This window comes from Dipodomys merriami, unplaced genomic scaffold (genome assembly GCF_024711535.1).
Source record: "Dipodomys merriami isolate MVZ:Mamm:240054 unplaced genomic scaffold, mDipMer1.0.p SCAF_387, whole genome shotgun sequence".
Classification (NCBI taxonomy): domain Eukaryota; kingdom Metazoa; phylum Chordata; class Mammalia; order Rodentia; family Heteromyidae; genus Dipodomys; species Dipodomys merriami.
This window is the reverse complement of record NW_027205459.1, coordinates 518,801-535,979: the sequence shown is the minus strand read 5'-3', so window position 1 is coordinate 535,979 and position 17,179 is coordinate 518,801. Positions and strand designations below refer to the sequence as shown.

The following is a 17,179-nucleotide window of genomic DNA, read 5'->3' as shown; positions in this document are numbered from 1 at the left end:
AGCTGATTATTGGAATATAAGGTAAATTTATTCCTCTACTGGGAACTTCTGGAAGTTGAAGTTAAAGCCAAATTTGGGATTTTTTTTTCTATACTAAGGATTGAACCTGGGAACTCTGAGCTACAATCTCTTATTTTTCGGTTTCATTTGTTTTTCAAATAGGACCTCACTTTTGGGGCTTGCATGGGACCAGAATTCTTCTACATCTGCCTCTTGAGTAGATGGTACTAAAGTAGGGTATGGTGACCCTATTTGCTTTTGAGACAGTCTTGCTAACTTTTGCCCGGGCTACCATCTAACCACAATCCTCCTGTGTCCACCTCCCCAGTAGCTTGGATTGAAGGGCCGGGCCACCATCTCTAGTTTCAGATTTAGAAAAATATTAATATTTTACTAATTCTTAAACATTTTTAAGTATCTTCCTACTCTTGGTACAGTTATTGCATGAAACTTCTTGTTTCTAATCTCAGTTCTTGAAAGAGCAGAAGGATAGCTTATTTCTTTTCAGGAGTACTTAACACCTTTTTTATTGAACTTTGACCATTCTTTGTAAACTGAGGGTTCATATCAGAACAGACTAAAGCAGATACAGAAAAAAGTGTTAGCGCTAATTTAGTATATTTTGAACCAGACCACCATGTTTTGCTTGCTAAAAATAATGAATCAAAGGGCCAAATTAGTTTTTCTTTCTACTGCCTTCTTCTATTTGAATAAATGAAAACTGATGTCTAGATACTACTGTTCTAGGCATTTTACATGCAATCGTGTTTACACTACATACATGAGCAGCCAATTTAATATAATGCCATTATTGTGGACAATGTCCCATTAATTGCTAAGACTACTCTCTCTCTACAGGTACCCACAATAAATTTTAGTTCATAAAAGTATTTCCTTTCATACACTAGATTCTCATAGTAGAGTAATAGAAACAGTAATCCTTTAAAGTGAGAAAGAGAAACGAGTTTTCATCTCTATTTACCATTTTCATCATGACCACTGGCCTCTGGTGTTCCCTGCCGCTGGTCTTCTTCAGGTGCCTCAGGATAAATGACAGCAGTGTCTTGTTGTTGCAGAAACTCTTCAACATTAGGATCATGATTTTGCTCATTTTCTGCATCTGAGTCACATTCGTCATCTTTTACTAAAAGAAATGTATTTTTAAAATAAAAGGCAATTTTACTTCCAAGTTGTTACAAAGGTTTTTTTTAAAAAAATAAAAATTCTTTATCCTGAGAGTATATGACTTTTATTGTGTTCCAGTCCTAGAGTTTGAACTGAGGGCCTGAGCTTTGTAGCTTAAGGTCAGTGTGCTACTACTGCTTGAGCCAAAGCTCTATGTCTGGCTTTGGTGATTAATTAGAGATAAAAATCTCACAAACTTTCCTGCCCTATCTGTCTTTGAACCTTAAGCTTTAGATCTTAGCCTCCTGAATAGCTAAGATTACAGCCATTAGTGCCGGGCAGTGTATGATTGCTTTTGAAATTGTAGGAGATGCTTAGTAAGAACTATAAATGAATTACATTCTTTTTTTGCAATCTATTATAAAATCTTCTCACGTTATACATAAGCTGTTACAGTGGCCTATCACTGCAGCCCAGTATTTGGAAGGAACAGGTCAGGGGATCTCAAGTTGAGGCCAGTCTGGTCTAGACGATGGGTTCTATGCTAGTACAGGCTACATAGACTCCATAATAATGTCATAATAATGTCCAAAAATCTCACCATATCCCCTTTTGAACTTTAGTCTAATTCTAGTCCATCTTAATAAACAAAACTCAGAGAAAGCAATATAGGTGATTGAATTATTTCTCACTTAAGGATAAAGCAATAAAGAAAAAAATTCTTAAAGGTTACCTATGCTCACAACTATCACAATACTTAAAATCATACAATGATTCTGAGTCCTTCCCATATAAAGTATTCTTTTGGCAAGCTGGCTTTTTACTAAATAGCTTTAATACTTATCTGCAGTTAGATTTGATTAGATTGATATATTTTGGGTTCATTAAAAGTGAATCAAATAAATAAAAATTGCTTTGCATCTCCTTTAGGATTCCTATATAAACAAAGCTATTATTTCTCTATTTCTGTCTCAATAAATGCTTGACCATGGGATTGTGGCAGAGACATGTTTTATTCTTTTTTCATGCTAAGAAAGTTTAAGGGAGTAGAATGAGTTCAGTTTGAGAAGCCAGCTCAGGGTGCTGCTTTGCTGGGCTACGGCTCTCCTCCATTTTCTGCACTGGCTCTGGAGGGGACTGGAGTAATGCTGGTGGTGACTGGTGGGTAAACAAAATTCCCAGGTACCTCATGGATGATGTTTTTATAGATGTAAGACTGAACTGTACATTCTAATTTTGTAAAAACAGCACTTGCTGGTGGACTGAAGTAGGGACAAATTAAAATGGCTGTGTATAAGTATCTTCCACCTGGCTTTTTCATCATCTTCAAGACTTTTAACTTCAGTCTTTTTACCCACGTCCCCACCCCAGAATCCTTTATTCTTACTTTTGTTTTTTACAAGAAAACACGAGAAAAGAGCAATTTCTGCTTCCCTCCATTATATTAATATGGTATTTTGTTTTGCAGTATAAAATGTCTAGCATGTCTAAGGGAAAAGTTCAAATCACTGCCTGGGCACACTCCTTATTGGTTAACTGAAGTAGCACAAAGCAACTATAGGTCTTCCAGACTTTCCACAGAAATGACTTCTGTTAGGTATAAGCACGTCCACTGTAAAGGGGATGGTTCTCGAATCAATATATAATCATACAGTCAAAGAAGAGAAGAAAAATTTCCTTTGATGACTTCATATGTTACACCCTATTATTAAATAATAGCTCATTGTACTTCAGGAAACTGATGAAAGCAAATCAAAAAGCATTCCCAAATACTGTTCATTAGCTGGAAAAATAAGCATTTTTGAACAGTTAAAGAATTGTATCTTAGTGACATTGAACCCTTTAAACGCAACTTAAAATTTTCAATTTAAACTTGATAAAACTAATAAAATTCAAATTTTATGTATTTTCTCAAGTAATTTGACATACTAGTTAAAAACTATTTTTAAATAAAATTGTTATGAACCTGGGTATGGTAATACATGTATGTAATCTCAGCTACTTGGGAGGTGAGAGGCCAGAGTATTTCAAGTCACAAGCCATTCTAGCAAAGTTAATGAGATTGTATCTCAAAAACTCAAGAACAGAAGGCTGGCAGGGCAAAGCTGAAGTGGTAGAACAACTGCCTAGACAATATGAGGACCTGGGCTCAACCTCCAATGCCACCAAAACTGTTAGGATATTTTTTCAATTTATAATTACTTGTCTTATAAAAATGTTAATATTTTCTACATCCTTGTAACAAAAAACCACACCCACACATACTAGCTATTGGAACTAGGAGCTTTTAAATAGCATATACTTTTAAGATTCCAATCTGTATTTTCTACATGAATCTTTGTCAGTAACATGTATAAGCTTATCTGTACTTATTCTAATTTGGAGGAAAAGATTTTATAAATTATAAAAATTAGGTTAGATTTATGCCATCTTAATCCTGGCTCCACTATTGGGTATTATAAAAAGTTTATACAGAAGCCTGTGTAATTATTGATAAATAATGGATTTTATGAGATGTATTTATGTAGATATATATTCTTATTTATTAATACTTTCTATATTCCTCATATATTTCCTTATTTGAATAAATTAAAACATTTCTTAGTATATTAATACAGTCATTTTAATTGGAATAATGAAGGTATAGTATTCTTTCTTACAAAAGTTAAAAAAAGATTTGACTGACTTGCATTTTAGTTCTGTCTTTGCTAAGTCAGGTTAATAGGTAAAACTATCCAGAAACTGGATTAAATAAGGTACTGATTAATAGTGCATGTAATAAGACAGGTTCTTACAAATTTAAAAACATATTAACAAAAAGTACTGAAATAAAATTGTGACTAATTCTAATGCCTAAAAAACAAATTATTTGAATATTACATAGTTTTGAATTTTTGTTTTCAACAAAATTAAATAAGTACTTTACTGACAGGATACTAAAAACATTTTTTTTTCTGAAAAAATTTTTATTGACCAACAAACACAACTCTTGACATAAAAGTCTAAAGGTGTAAAAGGAATTAAATAGCTCAGTTATATCAATTTTTTATAATTTCCTTTTTTTTTTTTTTTTTGCTGGTCATGGGGCCTGAACTCGGCACCTGGGCCATGTCCCTCAGCTCTTCTGTTCAAGGCTAGCGCTCTACCACTTAAGCCACTTCGGGCTTTTTCTGCTTATGTGGTGCTGAGGAATTGAACCAAGGGCCTTATGCATGCAAGGCAAGCACTCTACCACTGAGCCACCTTCCCAACCCTAATTTTCTTTCATTATTTGAGAATTAGGGTTCTCTCAGTGCTAACCAAAACAAAACAACAACAAAACCCAAAACAGCATTAATATCAAACACTTTTTTGTTCGTTTTCTTTCCTTTCCTTCCTCCTTCCTTCCTTCTTATTTCTTTCTTCCTTTCTTTCCTTTCTCTTCCCTCCCTCTCTCTTTCCCTCCCTCCCTCCCTCCCTTTTTTTTTTTTTTTTTGTTGGTCACGGGGCTTGAACTCTGGGCCTGAGTCCTATCCCTGAGCTCTTCAGCTCAAGGCTAGTACTACCACTTGAGCCGCTTCTGGTTTTCTGGGGTTTGTTGGGAGATAAGAGTCCTAGGCTGGCTTTGAACTGCAATCCTCAGATCTCAGTCTCCTGAGCAGCTAGGATTACAGGTGTGAGACACTGGCTCCCAGCTTAAACACTTTTTCTTTCACAAATATGTAACATTAAGCCAGGTGAAGTGGTATATGCTAAGGCAAGAGGATCTTGAATTTAAGGCCAGCATAAAAAGTAATATTAAGCTGTTACATGAAGAAACTAAAATATCTTATCTTCAATAACATTGTTCTTTAACAATTATTTATTAAAATGTGTGATACATTTATGTGTGGTCAGTTTCAACTACTAATGTGATTAGACATTATATAATTTTAAATCAGTACTCGTGATCCCTAAAAACTAGAGAAAAATTTTAATTTCAACTTACATACATATTTTTTTAAATAACAGCTGATCAAAAATATCTTCAAACAGAAAAAATATATTATGTTAGCATAAAATTTTACAGGCCATTAGATACAGTTGCTTAACCAGGTTACCCTAGCTACTTGGTAGGAGATTGGGATATTGTGGTTCAAGGCAAGCCTGGGCATAAAGATTCAGGAAACTCCATCTCAATCAACGGTTGGGCACAGTGGTGTGTACCTGCTATCCCAGCACAAGGGGAAGCAAATGGGTGGGTGCAATGTCTTCTGCATTATTGGAGCTACAGGGAGAGCACAATGGTTGGGTGTAGGTATGTGCCTGTCATCCTAGCGACAGGGGAAGCATGATGACTAGGTGCAGTGGTATGTGTTTGTTATTCCCACAGGCTTGAGGAAGCACAAATAGGAAAATCACAGTTCAGGTTAGGTAGAGTGAAGAGTGAGACTCTATCTTGAAAATAATGCAAAAAGGGGTTGGAGGTGTAGGGTTAAGTGGTTAGAGGGCCTGACCTAGCAAGAGAGGCCCTCAGTTCAATTCCCAATACTGCCAACAAAATACATACACACACACACACACACACACATACATACATACATACATATATACATACATAAAATAAAAGACTATATTGCATATAGAGGGCAAATATAAGGCAAACATTATAACATTTCTGACTCATAAGAAGTTTACTGATCTTTTACAAAACTGAATGGTAGTAGGTATTAAACTGCTGTATTACAAATAATAGTGGTGTCAATTCTTAATATGCTACAAATTGTTTCCATTTACTACAAAATGCATAAAAATTATGTACATTAATATGTTTGCAAGGCAATATTTAATTATTTTACATGCTATCAAGTTTAGATAACTTAGTAACTCTAAGGGTTGTTGTGAGGATTGAATTAATTTAATGCGTTCACTAACATTGCATCTGGCATGTAGTAAATGCTACACAATAGTTTTCATACATGCATTTCTGCAAGGGGAGTATCATTATTTCACAAAATTCTCCTTGATAAAAATTATAGAAATCTTCTCATATTTTTCCTTAGCTCATGTAGAAAAAAAATACATTACAATTAGAGCAGACGATTTAGGTATCTGATACTTAAAATTCTAGGTCCTTTCTACTAAACTACACTATGTTCATTAACTCACATTTACCAAGCCTATTATCAAGCTGAAACCAGAAGCCTTATTATATATAAAATTTAAAAACAACGTAAAAATAACATAAAAATATGTAAAGTTTGGGAGGTACACATCATGAACATTGGAAAGCAAATTTCATGGACTTACGAATGAAAATCTTACATATTTAAGTCTTAGACTGGGTAAACACATGGAGATACATAATGATAATTTAGTTTTTTGTCTTTTTATAGAGATAATTTAGTTTTAAGAACAAAACTCCAGAGTTCTGTTAAAGAACAGAATATAGAATATTAAGAGTGTAAATATATAAAGAAAAATTAAAAATTTTTATTTACCTCTTTTTTCTCATAGAGAATAAAGTATCCTAGGCTTCTTCCTTTATTCTCAATTTTTAAAACTTTTTAAAACTGATGGGTGCTTGTGGCTCACTTCTGTAGTCCTAGCTACTCAAGAGACTGAGATCTGAGGATGGCAATTTGAGGCTAGTCAATTGCACAGCAAAAAAGCCAAAAGTGGAGATGTGGCTCAAATGGTAGAGCGCTAGCCTTGAGAAAAAAAAAAAAAGGTTCAGGAAAGCACCCAGGCCCTGACTTCAGGCCCCAGAACTAGAAAAACAAAGCTTGTAAATCTACTAACTACACAAACAAAAGGGATTCTCAGAAGGAACAAAGGATGTTTGTAGTGACTATTTCACTCTCTGAACACTACACTATGTTCAGCCTAAAGATCTCTTAACTTCATGAACTTCAAAAGGAAATCAGCTATAGGCAAGATCTAACAGAGTTGTAAACTAATGAGAATGATTTGTGCAATTAGAAGCCAAGGAAGTAACAAATCAAGGACAAAATATAGTTTTAAGCTTAATAGCTAAAACGTGTTAAAAGTTTAACTTCCAATCTTTTTACCTACATATTTTGGAGCTTTATTAAATGGTTGCTTGTTCCATGCTCTAGGAGTAATGCAGCAGGGATTATCTTCTCGTAGTGGGGTAGGCCCTACATTTTAGCAGAAACTTTAGTTAATATAAATGGCTACTCTGCTTTCTAGACAGATTTATTGAGGGAATTTATGTATTAGCAAATATATTTTTATAGAGAAGTGAAAACTGTGAGCTTAATACTATAAACTTGGAACTCTGGGTGTCTTTTTATATAGTATTTTGCCTAAAAGGACAAATGTCTTCATAACTGATGATATAGTATTTATGTCATCAAAGTTTAACATTATGTAAAAGAGTAATAAGCACCATTCATTTGTGTTTACTAACATTACTTTTGTTCTAATAACAAATATCCAGTTTAAATATTTATGGCATTGTGTTACTAAAAACCCCTTATCCTATATAATGAATATTTGATAATTATTACAGTTGAATACATTATTCATGTTAGTCACACATGTTCAAGATAAAGGAAGAATATAAAGTTTAGGTTGTAGATGCCATAGATAATCAGATACTCTATTATTCGTTCATCATTCTGGAATTTACCTTTATTCAATAGCTTTTGTTATAGATGAAAATTGTTCTGACATTAACCATGAACCACACACACAGTGGAAGATAGTTATAAGAGACTAGAGAATATCTCTAAAATGTATTTCAAAAGAAAAGAATCCCTATTAAGCCATAAAAGAGAAAGAATAAAAATTAAGTAGAACTATATGATAGAAATAATCTGTAGTGAATAAAATACTATATTTTCACAAGTATAGTAATTTAAAGAAATGTTTTTAATAATTTGGAATTCATTTTTCAAATTTACATTCTAGTATATAGACTTGGTTTACATTTTTTATTTTACTCTTTTGCTTCTTAAATCTGATCTCAATCAATTACAGAGGAATAACCTAAAGTTTCAGGTAGTATGCACTTTTAGTCACTTGGAAACAAATTTTCTTCCTTACTATAATTTGAATTCATTTGGGCCCTTTCATTCATTGAAACTACAAGACAAAAAGTGATTCTTATTTGTTGTAACATGTTTACTCAACCTATCAGTATTCATGATTCTCCTCTGATTTATAGATAACTCATATTTTCTCTCTTCTGCTTTCTGTTTGGTGGGTAATTCAAAGCAGATTACATTAACTAATAGTGAAACTAAAATTAGTTATTAGAACTGCATTTTTATGATGTTGGTAAAAAAGATATGTTTAAATTTTCAATGACTTATTTTTAGGCTATTTGTAAATTATACTTATTCTATTGTAGAATAGAAAAAAATGTTAAGTAATTCTGTTGTCCATTTAAATATCAAACTGTTAGGTTTTTTAAAATATAGTAACTCATAGGCCTAAAGGCTTAAACATTTAAGGAGGTATGATAAATAAGAGACAGACTAAACTTAGGGTTTACTAATGGAAATAGCCAGTGTCCAAAATGGCCTCCTTTAAAGGTTGTGGAAGAAAATGGCAAGAGTACCTGTGCATCCTGCGTCACCTGCCTGAGCTTCAGGCCCCAGGATTCCTTGCCCTTCCTTTCCTGGTGAAATGGAAGAACAGGGATTAAATAGATACATGTCACACAAACATTTTAATTTCTAGAAACGTGAGAAGGAAACTCTTAGGTAAGATTTTTATACATATGGTAATGTACCCTTGAAAAGGAAAGTCTTATAAAGATGTTTTATCAAAATTACAGACATTGTAAAGAAACAAAAATCAGTACAGATTTAGATATAAATCTGTTATTATACATATTTTAGAATTATAGGTTGAATATCCTTTATCTGAATTGCTTGGGACCAGATATATTTGGGATTTCAGACTTTTTTTTAGATTTTGGACTACTAGCCTGTATATATTATAGGACAGATTCAAGTCTAGATAGGAAATTTATTAATGTTACATATACTTATAAACATAGCCTGAAGACAATTTGATACAATAGTTTTAGAGTCCCTAAGTTAACATGTAACCTGTAACATGTAAGCCAAGTATGTAATTTTCTACTAGTTGTGTCTTGTATAACTCAACAAGTTTCAAATTTTGGATATACAGATTTTCAACCTATATAAGCATACTGGATATTGATAATATGTTAAGAGAAGGACCCTACTTCATAGAAGTAGGATCTCTTTTTCTACATATGACTATAAAATACAAATTTCCATGTTCTAGCACTATGCTATGCATGGTAGAAACTTAATAACAATCTTTCTTATAAGTTAATGGAGCAAAACATAACTTGAGGCTTGAAGAAACTAAATAACCTTCCCATAGATACACAGCTATTAGGTGTGGAAAGTGGATCAGAATGACTCCCAAGTCCACTTTTTACTACACCCTTCATTTTCTAACTCCAGGAGTAGAAAATAAGAAAAACTAACCAAATATCATTGTGCCCAAAGCAAACCCTCAAAGCATTACAATATCTACTCCATCCATTATTTAACTATTGATATACATTTCTGGGGTTTGAATTCAGGGCCTTGTGCTTGCTGGGTAGGTGCTCTACTATTTGGAACATGTCCACCTGCTTTAGTTATTTTTTCAGATAGGATCTTACAGTTTCACGTATGGCTGGCTTCAGATTGGAGTTCTCCTACCTATATCTATTTTATAGCTGGTGTTAAAAAAATATACCACCACTCCTCCCAGCTTATGTGTTGAGATGGAATCTCATTAACTTTTTGTTCTGGCTATCTTCCAACCACAATCTTCTTGGTCTTTGTCTCCCAAGTAGCTGCAATTACAGCCCGGAGCCACAACACTAGCCATTATGGAGGTACTAAAGGATATTTTTAGATGTTTGTCATTTGCCATTGCCATCTAAGTCTGTAGTAGACTAATTATGCTGAATAGCTTCAAAATATACTATAAATAAATGCAGTTTTTTTGGCAAGCAATTACATTTATATCTTCACATACATTTCATCTATTATAATATTTTATTAAGAACATGTACATGCATAAAAACATGAAGGAGTTAAAACTTCATTTTTAATTATCAGGAGTACATGTGATAATTATGATCAGAGTATTTACAAAGTCATGCTAAAATATATTTTTTTACAACCCACTGAATATGTCAGTTTTTTAAATCCCACTGAATATGTCAGTTTTTTAAATCCCACTGAAAATATCAGTTAAAACCCAAAGTTAGATCTTTCATAAGTTTGATTGTTGAAATAAAGATTTTTACGTGCTATTAAGCCATATATTTAAGTGCCTTGAATTATCAGTTTTTATTCAGAAGACTTTGTTTACTCATTAACTTTTACATAAAAACATAAAGATGTTCACTAAGTGAGAAATAGTTCAAATATGTGCACAACTTTTCAGATCAAAATTAAAACACTAAAGTAAATGATGAGAATTAACTTCTCTTATTTTCTTTTTTACTGTTATAGTTACATAAGTCAGGTTTTAAGGGGTTATATATACATAGGGGTTATAGTTACATAAGTGAGGTAATGAGTACATTTCTTTTGAACAGTGTCACCTCTTTCCTAATTTTGTTTTTTTCTCTTGACCCCCTCCCCCACAATTTGTATAGCTCATTTTCAATATAGTGTCTAGAGAGTATTATTGCTGTATTTGTTCACCTTTGTCTGAACATTTCTGTGTTCCCCTTTCCTTCCCCAATCAGATAAACATGCATATAAGACAAAGATATAGAAATCAAAAACAGTAACAAAAGAGAAAAAAACACCCCAAACCCATAAAAACTCTTTTCCAATTCTTAAAAGTTCATTTCAGTAAACAACTATATGATCATGTAACCACAGCTATTGAATCTTTGTGATCCTCAATGAGATTAACTTCTGAAGATTATCTTTCATACTTCCCATCAGGACAATGACAAAAATTCATGCAAAGTGTTTATAAAATGACAGCATAAACACACTGCTGGCAAAGTTTTGGATATCGCTAGTATTTTCCCTCTTCTTTCCCTTCTTCAAGGATTCTACTTAAACCAAAATGAATAACATGCTAATTGAGAAATCATAGGATGGAAGTGCAGTTACTTATTATTGTATCTCTATGCCCTTTCATTTTCATTAAATGAAACTCAAGAGTTATTACTTGTTCAGATGGAGACCTGGGTCTCAGAGGTAAAAAAGACATTTTGAATATTGCTAATTCTTTAAATAATAGTTGTCAAAGCTAGCCTACGATCTGTCTGAAATTCATTTAAATGATTTCTTTCTCTCTGCTTGGCTTAAAATCTAGCTTCTTTGGTATTTAACGACTCCTCTTCCTCTGCTTCTTCTTCTTCTAGAATATACTCCTGGGTTATTACCCATAATGTAAAATCTGCCATCTTTCCTTCATGATTGGGATTGGAGTTTGGTTGAGGAGTGAAACTCTTGTCACTTACACAGCAGAACATGCCCTAATGTGGGCTTGTGGCATGAACACAATCCTCTCAACTGCAGAAGTGCTGGCCAGGAACAAGCTCCTTCCTGCTCCTCACAAGGACAAGCATGGAGGCATGCTTGTGGAGGACGTTCTATGCCTTTTACCCTTTAATTTGCCCTTATGTGTTCTCATCTTACTTCTAGTTCAGGAATTATAAGACGGTAGGTAATCAAATCTACTTTTATTTCCATAAGAAAGTACGTCAATATCTTATAACTGATTATCTTAAATGTAGTTTACAAGAAACATAAGATATTCTAAGGTTTGTTTTAATCTAAATTCCAAAGCAAATATATAAATGAGAAAAATTCCTGAATAAGAGGGCTATGTTTTTTCAAATAATGACAAAATGTAGCCTGAAAAATAATTTACTGTTACACAGCTATTAAAAAGAACAATCTATTGATGCATGCTGGAGTTCATAGAGATTGAAAAAGACAATCTGAGATTACACTGTGTGTGAGTTCATTTAATTACATTCTTGATATCAAGAAATTATAAAAATGGAGAAAAGATTAATGATTGCCAAGGATTATCAATTATCAATGATTACAATTCTAATTTTGGAAAGTGTTAATAGTGGGAGAAACTGGTAAAGAGTTTACAAGATCTCTCTGTTTTACTTGTGAATTGGTAACTCCATGACTTGTCTCTATAATTACAATACATCACTAATTATATAAAAATTCTATTAAAATAAGTTTAAAGGGAAATAGCAGACATTTAGATAAAAGAAATGGAGCTTACTTATTTTGGTAATAAGATAAAATCCCTAGTTAAGAACAAAGATAGCAAATGCAATTCATTTTAATTAAGAATCCAGAAGATTTATTATCAATTGCAGGAAAGAACCATTCAAAGGACTGGACTAATTATTATTATATCCTAAATTTAAACGTTCCATTTGTTACATCTGTCAGCCAAAAATCCTGGTTTCAACTTCTCCTCAGTTTGGTTATTGGAAACAGACAGTTTATAATATCCACAAAGACATGTTAAGGTAGGTAAAGATAAAAGAATATACCTGAGATAAGATCAGGTAAGATGGATAAAGCACAAATCACCAAGTTGACCCACAGAAGTCATGTTGCTATATACTAGCAATGAAAAGCTGTAAAGTACCTCCAGCCAGCCTAGTCCTTCCTCCAAAAAAGAAACCTATATATGTTAAATTGAAACCTTTTTGTACAGCTATATAAAGACAATAAAAAAGAAAAGGGAAAAGAATTCCCATTTCTATTGTCACAGAAATATAAAAAGAAATATATATGTGTAAATGTCACAAAGTATGTGAACAATTTATATTCTGAAATTATTAGATACTGATTATTAGAAATCAAAAACCTACATAAACACGGAGACAAACCAGGTTTATGAATTTCAAGAGTCTTCAACATAAAAAAGTGAGTTCCCCAAGCTGATCTACAGATTTAATACAATTCAAGTCAAAATTCCAGAATGATTATATTTAATTTAGATAAGGCTATTATTCTCAAATTTACAAGGAAAGGCAAAGAAATAATCATCAAAACAATTTTGGAAAAATTAAGCTAGAGAAATCACATTTCCAGATTTCAGGATTTTCTCTAAAGCTATAGTAATAAACTCAGAGAGGACGCAGAAAACATTAATAGATATGTCACTAAAGAGAATATATAGATGTCAAGTAAATACATCAAATTACATTCAACCTCCCTAGGCACTAAGGAAATGAAACTAAACACTGCAGCCATCCTGGAAATATCCAATGCTATTGCTTATTTTCTACAAATATTGTTCTAGATTCTGCTGTCCGGAGCCCATTTACATTGGGTTTTGTGTTTTCAAATATTCCTCCCATACTTTATCATTTCATTTCACTCATTCACTTATTTATCTATCCACACACAATGTTTAACACTCATCCTGTATTTTTTCACATCTAGCTCCAGAATGATTTCTGAGTAATCTTGGTGCCTTTTATTGGTATTTAAAATATCCCAAATCTGGGCACTAGGCTACTAGTTTCTAGTCAGTGCCAATGCTCCATGTTTTCTCAGAATATACAACTAGAAAATATATGCAGAGTAAGTATGTATAGTAATGCATGTCTCATCTGTTTTCATGTATGCATTTTAAAATACATTAATAAGTATGAATTCATATTGCTACTCCCAACTTCAACAAAATGCCATAGTTTTTCCTTTGTCCTTTTTTCACATTATAAACTGCTGAGAGACTTAGGTCACATTATCCTTCATTAAGGATCTATGTCGCTATTATTTTCTAAGGGTATATTTGGTTATGTTTAATTTCGGTATACAAAAGAAGTTTCAGAAGAACTTAAATTTCTTTCTTTCTTTCTTTCTTTTTTTTTGGATCCAATCGTGGGGCCTGAACTCTGGGCCTGGGCACTGTCCCTCAGCTCTTCAGCTCAAGGCTAGCGCTCTACCACTTGAGCCACAGCGCCACTTCTGGCTCTTTTCTTTTTGTTTATGTGGTACTGAGGAATTGAACCCAGGGCCTCATGCATACAAGGCAAGCACTCTACCACTGAGCCACCTTCCCAGACCCTTAAATTTCTATAATTTGGAATGTCTTTACTAAGTAGAGGGAAAATAAGAATGAATAAGGTAACAGGCACTTGAGGAGGGCTAATATTTCTGTGTGTATCTTTTTGTTTACCTATATCACCATGACAGTATTCATATTCACAACATGAAGAAAAATGAAATACAAATAGTAATAAATGTATATATTATGAGTAAGGTATGCAAAAAGAAATACTCTGTGTAACAATATTTTGTCTATATACTTTAATAGCCAAAGAAAGTACAATATAAATCTGAGGTTCAGCCTTGTGGGGAGCTCAGATTTCTTCATTAATGTCACCTTCAAAAACTGAAATATTCAGAAGTATGTAAACATTAGTGCTGCACATGAATACAAATGGAACTTTTATAATTGGAGCTGAAAAATAACCCGGGGTTATCAAGTCCTGTCTTTTCATTTTACAGATGGAAAAGGGGATTTGAAGACAGTAATTCAGTGAACTAAAAAAAATGTGCTAATTTTTTTTTCCTGTGTCACATACCACGTATGTCTGGGAAAAATTCTGAAGAGTAAGTTAAACTATAGCTTTCAGAATAAGTAGAACCTGGCCAACAATTTGTATATTCTTTGCATTCTTCTCATCACTTGTGCCCAAGAAATCTTTACTATTATGGACAGTAAGATCAGTCTTAAATATTTGTCTTGGGATAAATAAGTTTTCACCACATTGGTATTTTAGTGAACATTTCTACAGACTTAATTTGTCACCATTGGGATTTTTTTTGTTTTTTTTTTTTTGGGGGGGGGTCGGGTCATGGGGCCTGAACTCTGGGCCTGGGCGCTGTCCCTCAGCTCTTCAGCTCAAGGCTAGCACTCTACCACTTGAGCCACAGCGCCACTTCTGGCTTTTTTCTTTTTGCTTATGTGGTGCTGAGGAATCAAACCCAGGGCCTCATGCATGCAAGGCGAGCACTCTACCACTGAGCCACCTTCCCAGCCCCAGCCCCACTGGGATTTTTAAAAACTCAACAATATCAAAACATTTAGAAACAGCTAACATGTTAAACATTTCAAATAATCAGGTGACTTTTATATATATGACCTTATATTGAAGGTTTGAGGAACTCTTATTAAAACAAGTGTCTCGAAAGCTCAAGGTGTAAATATTTAAAATAGTTAAACTGACATGGCACAAGTTGGGGCTGAACCACAATCTCTTTTTTGTGTGGGTGGATGACAGTCCTGGGGCTTGAACTCAGGGCCTGGGCACTGTCCCTGAGCTTTCTTGCTGAAGGCTAGTAGTGCTCTATCACTTAAGCTATACCTCCGCTTCCAGCTTTTTTTGGGGGGGGGTTTCCTGTCCTGGCTAGCTATGAACCGCAATACTCAGATATCAGCCTCCTTAATAGCTAGGATTACATTTGGGAGCCACTGGCTCCCAAATAAGCCACAACATCTAATAAAATTAATATAAATATGTGGGAACATTGACAAATCATACTCCATTTTCCACAAAGCAAATCAAAAGTTGGTATTATTTTAAGTTAATAATACTTCATTACTTGATTTATATTATGTTACTGATGTGTGAACATTGTTTCATGTGCTTGTATCTACTGCAGAACATCACTGACCACTCTATTCTTCTTTTGCTTATAGTTTTTTTCTCTGCACTACACTAGAGTGCTAGCATCTTGACAAGACTTCAGGGCTCACATCGTAAAGCTAGTTTTGTGTGTAATTGCAAAAATTAATGCTCTCAGAGAACAAGTACTGTAAGCTAATATTTGGTCATTTGTTCATATAACTCTCTCTCCTATTTACTCCTCTTGAGATTTGTTGTGTTTCTTGAGTTTGTAATTTTGTATGTAATTCATTAATTCTGAAAAAAATCAATCATTATTTCTTCAGATATTATGGCATCCCCATTCCTTATTTAGAATTAGGACATATACCTTATTTCCATTTCTCTTAACCTGGTTTTCATATTTTTTATTCTTTTAAAATTTATTTATTTTATGGTAATGATGCTATACAGAGGGGTTACAGTTACATGAGTAAGGTAATGAGTACATTTCTTGTCAAACATTGTTACCCCCTCCTTTGTTTTTCTCCCACTATCCCTTCCCTTCCTTACTCTTCCCCTTCTCGAAGTTGTGAAGTTCATTTCCAACATAGTGTCTTGTGAATAGTTGTTCAGTGGGTCATCCTTTCACCTTCTTTCAGCATTTTGTTATTCCTTTCCCTTTTCCAAGTCAGATAATGTATATAAAAGACGCAGGGTAGCAGAATAAAAGACAGTGATTACCAGGGATAAACCAATGGAAAAAGGAAAATGAAATAAAATAATAAGAAGGAACTAGATACAATACATTGGTAATAACAAGGTCAACATAAGTTCCACTTTGGGTAATTTTTTTTTACCTTCTAGTTCACTGTTTAGTATTTATCGAAATTTGAATTCCTATTATTCCATATTTTCATTTTTAAGAATTATATTAGGTGCTTTTTCTTGATTATAGTTTATTCTATCATGGCAGCTAATTTCAACTTTTTTCTTTAAACATGACAAGCTTTTTAAAAAAAATCATAATCACATAATTTTAGTAGCTAAAAGTTGTTTTTGTTTTTTTTTTGCCGGTTGTAGGGCCTGAACTCTGGGCCTGGGCACTGCCCCCAGCTCTTCAGTTGTAGACCAGTGCTCTACCACTTGAGCCTCAGCCCCACTTCCGGCTTTTTCTGCTTATGTGGTGCTGAGGAATTGAACCCACGGCCTCATGCAAGCACTCTACAACTGAGCCACCTTCCCAGCGGCATAGCTAAAAGTTTTTATGGCAGAATTTCTGCTTCTTTTTTTACATTCTACTTGCTAAATTATTTTATTAAAATGATTTTGTTTAGTTCTTATTAGTGCCTGTGGTTGTGTGTAGCAGTTTTACTTTAAACTCAAATACAACTTGAGTTTGTCAGGTATGTAGAATGTGGATTGGGGGACGAAGACAGCTTGTGGTTGTTACTGCTCAGAGAGATAATC

The 17,179-nt window shown here is 33.6% G+C and overlaps 1 protein-coding gene across 5 annotated transcripts in view; it reads right to left on the bottom strand.

Annotated features, from left to right (window-relative positions):
• LOC138805114 (zinc finger E-box-binding homeobox 1) overlaps positions 1-17,179 on the bottom strand; it is a 158,270-nt gene that overhangs the window by 26,777 nt on the left and 114,314 nt on the right. For 4 of the 5 annotated variants that reach the window (XM_069989698.1, XM_069989702.1, XM_069989700.1 and 1 more), the window contains exons 3-4: positions 8,672-8,731; positions 983-1,144 (exon numbers count right to left, since the gene is read on the bottom strand). In XM_069989698.1, coding sequence (XP_069845799.1) covers positions 983-1,144; positions 8,672-8,731 — 222 coding nt within the window. The remainder of the gene's footprint in view (positions 1-982; positions 1,145-8,671; positions 8,732-17,179) is intronic. The other variant, XM_069989701.1, reaches the window with a different exon arrangement.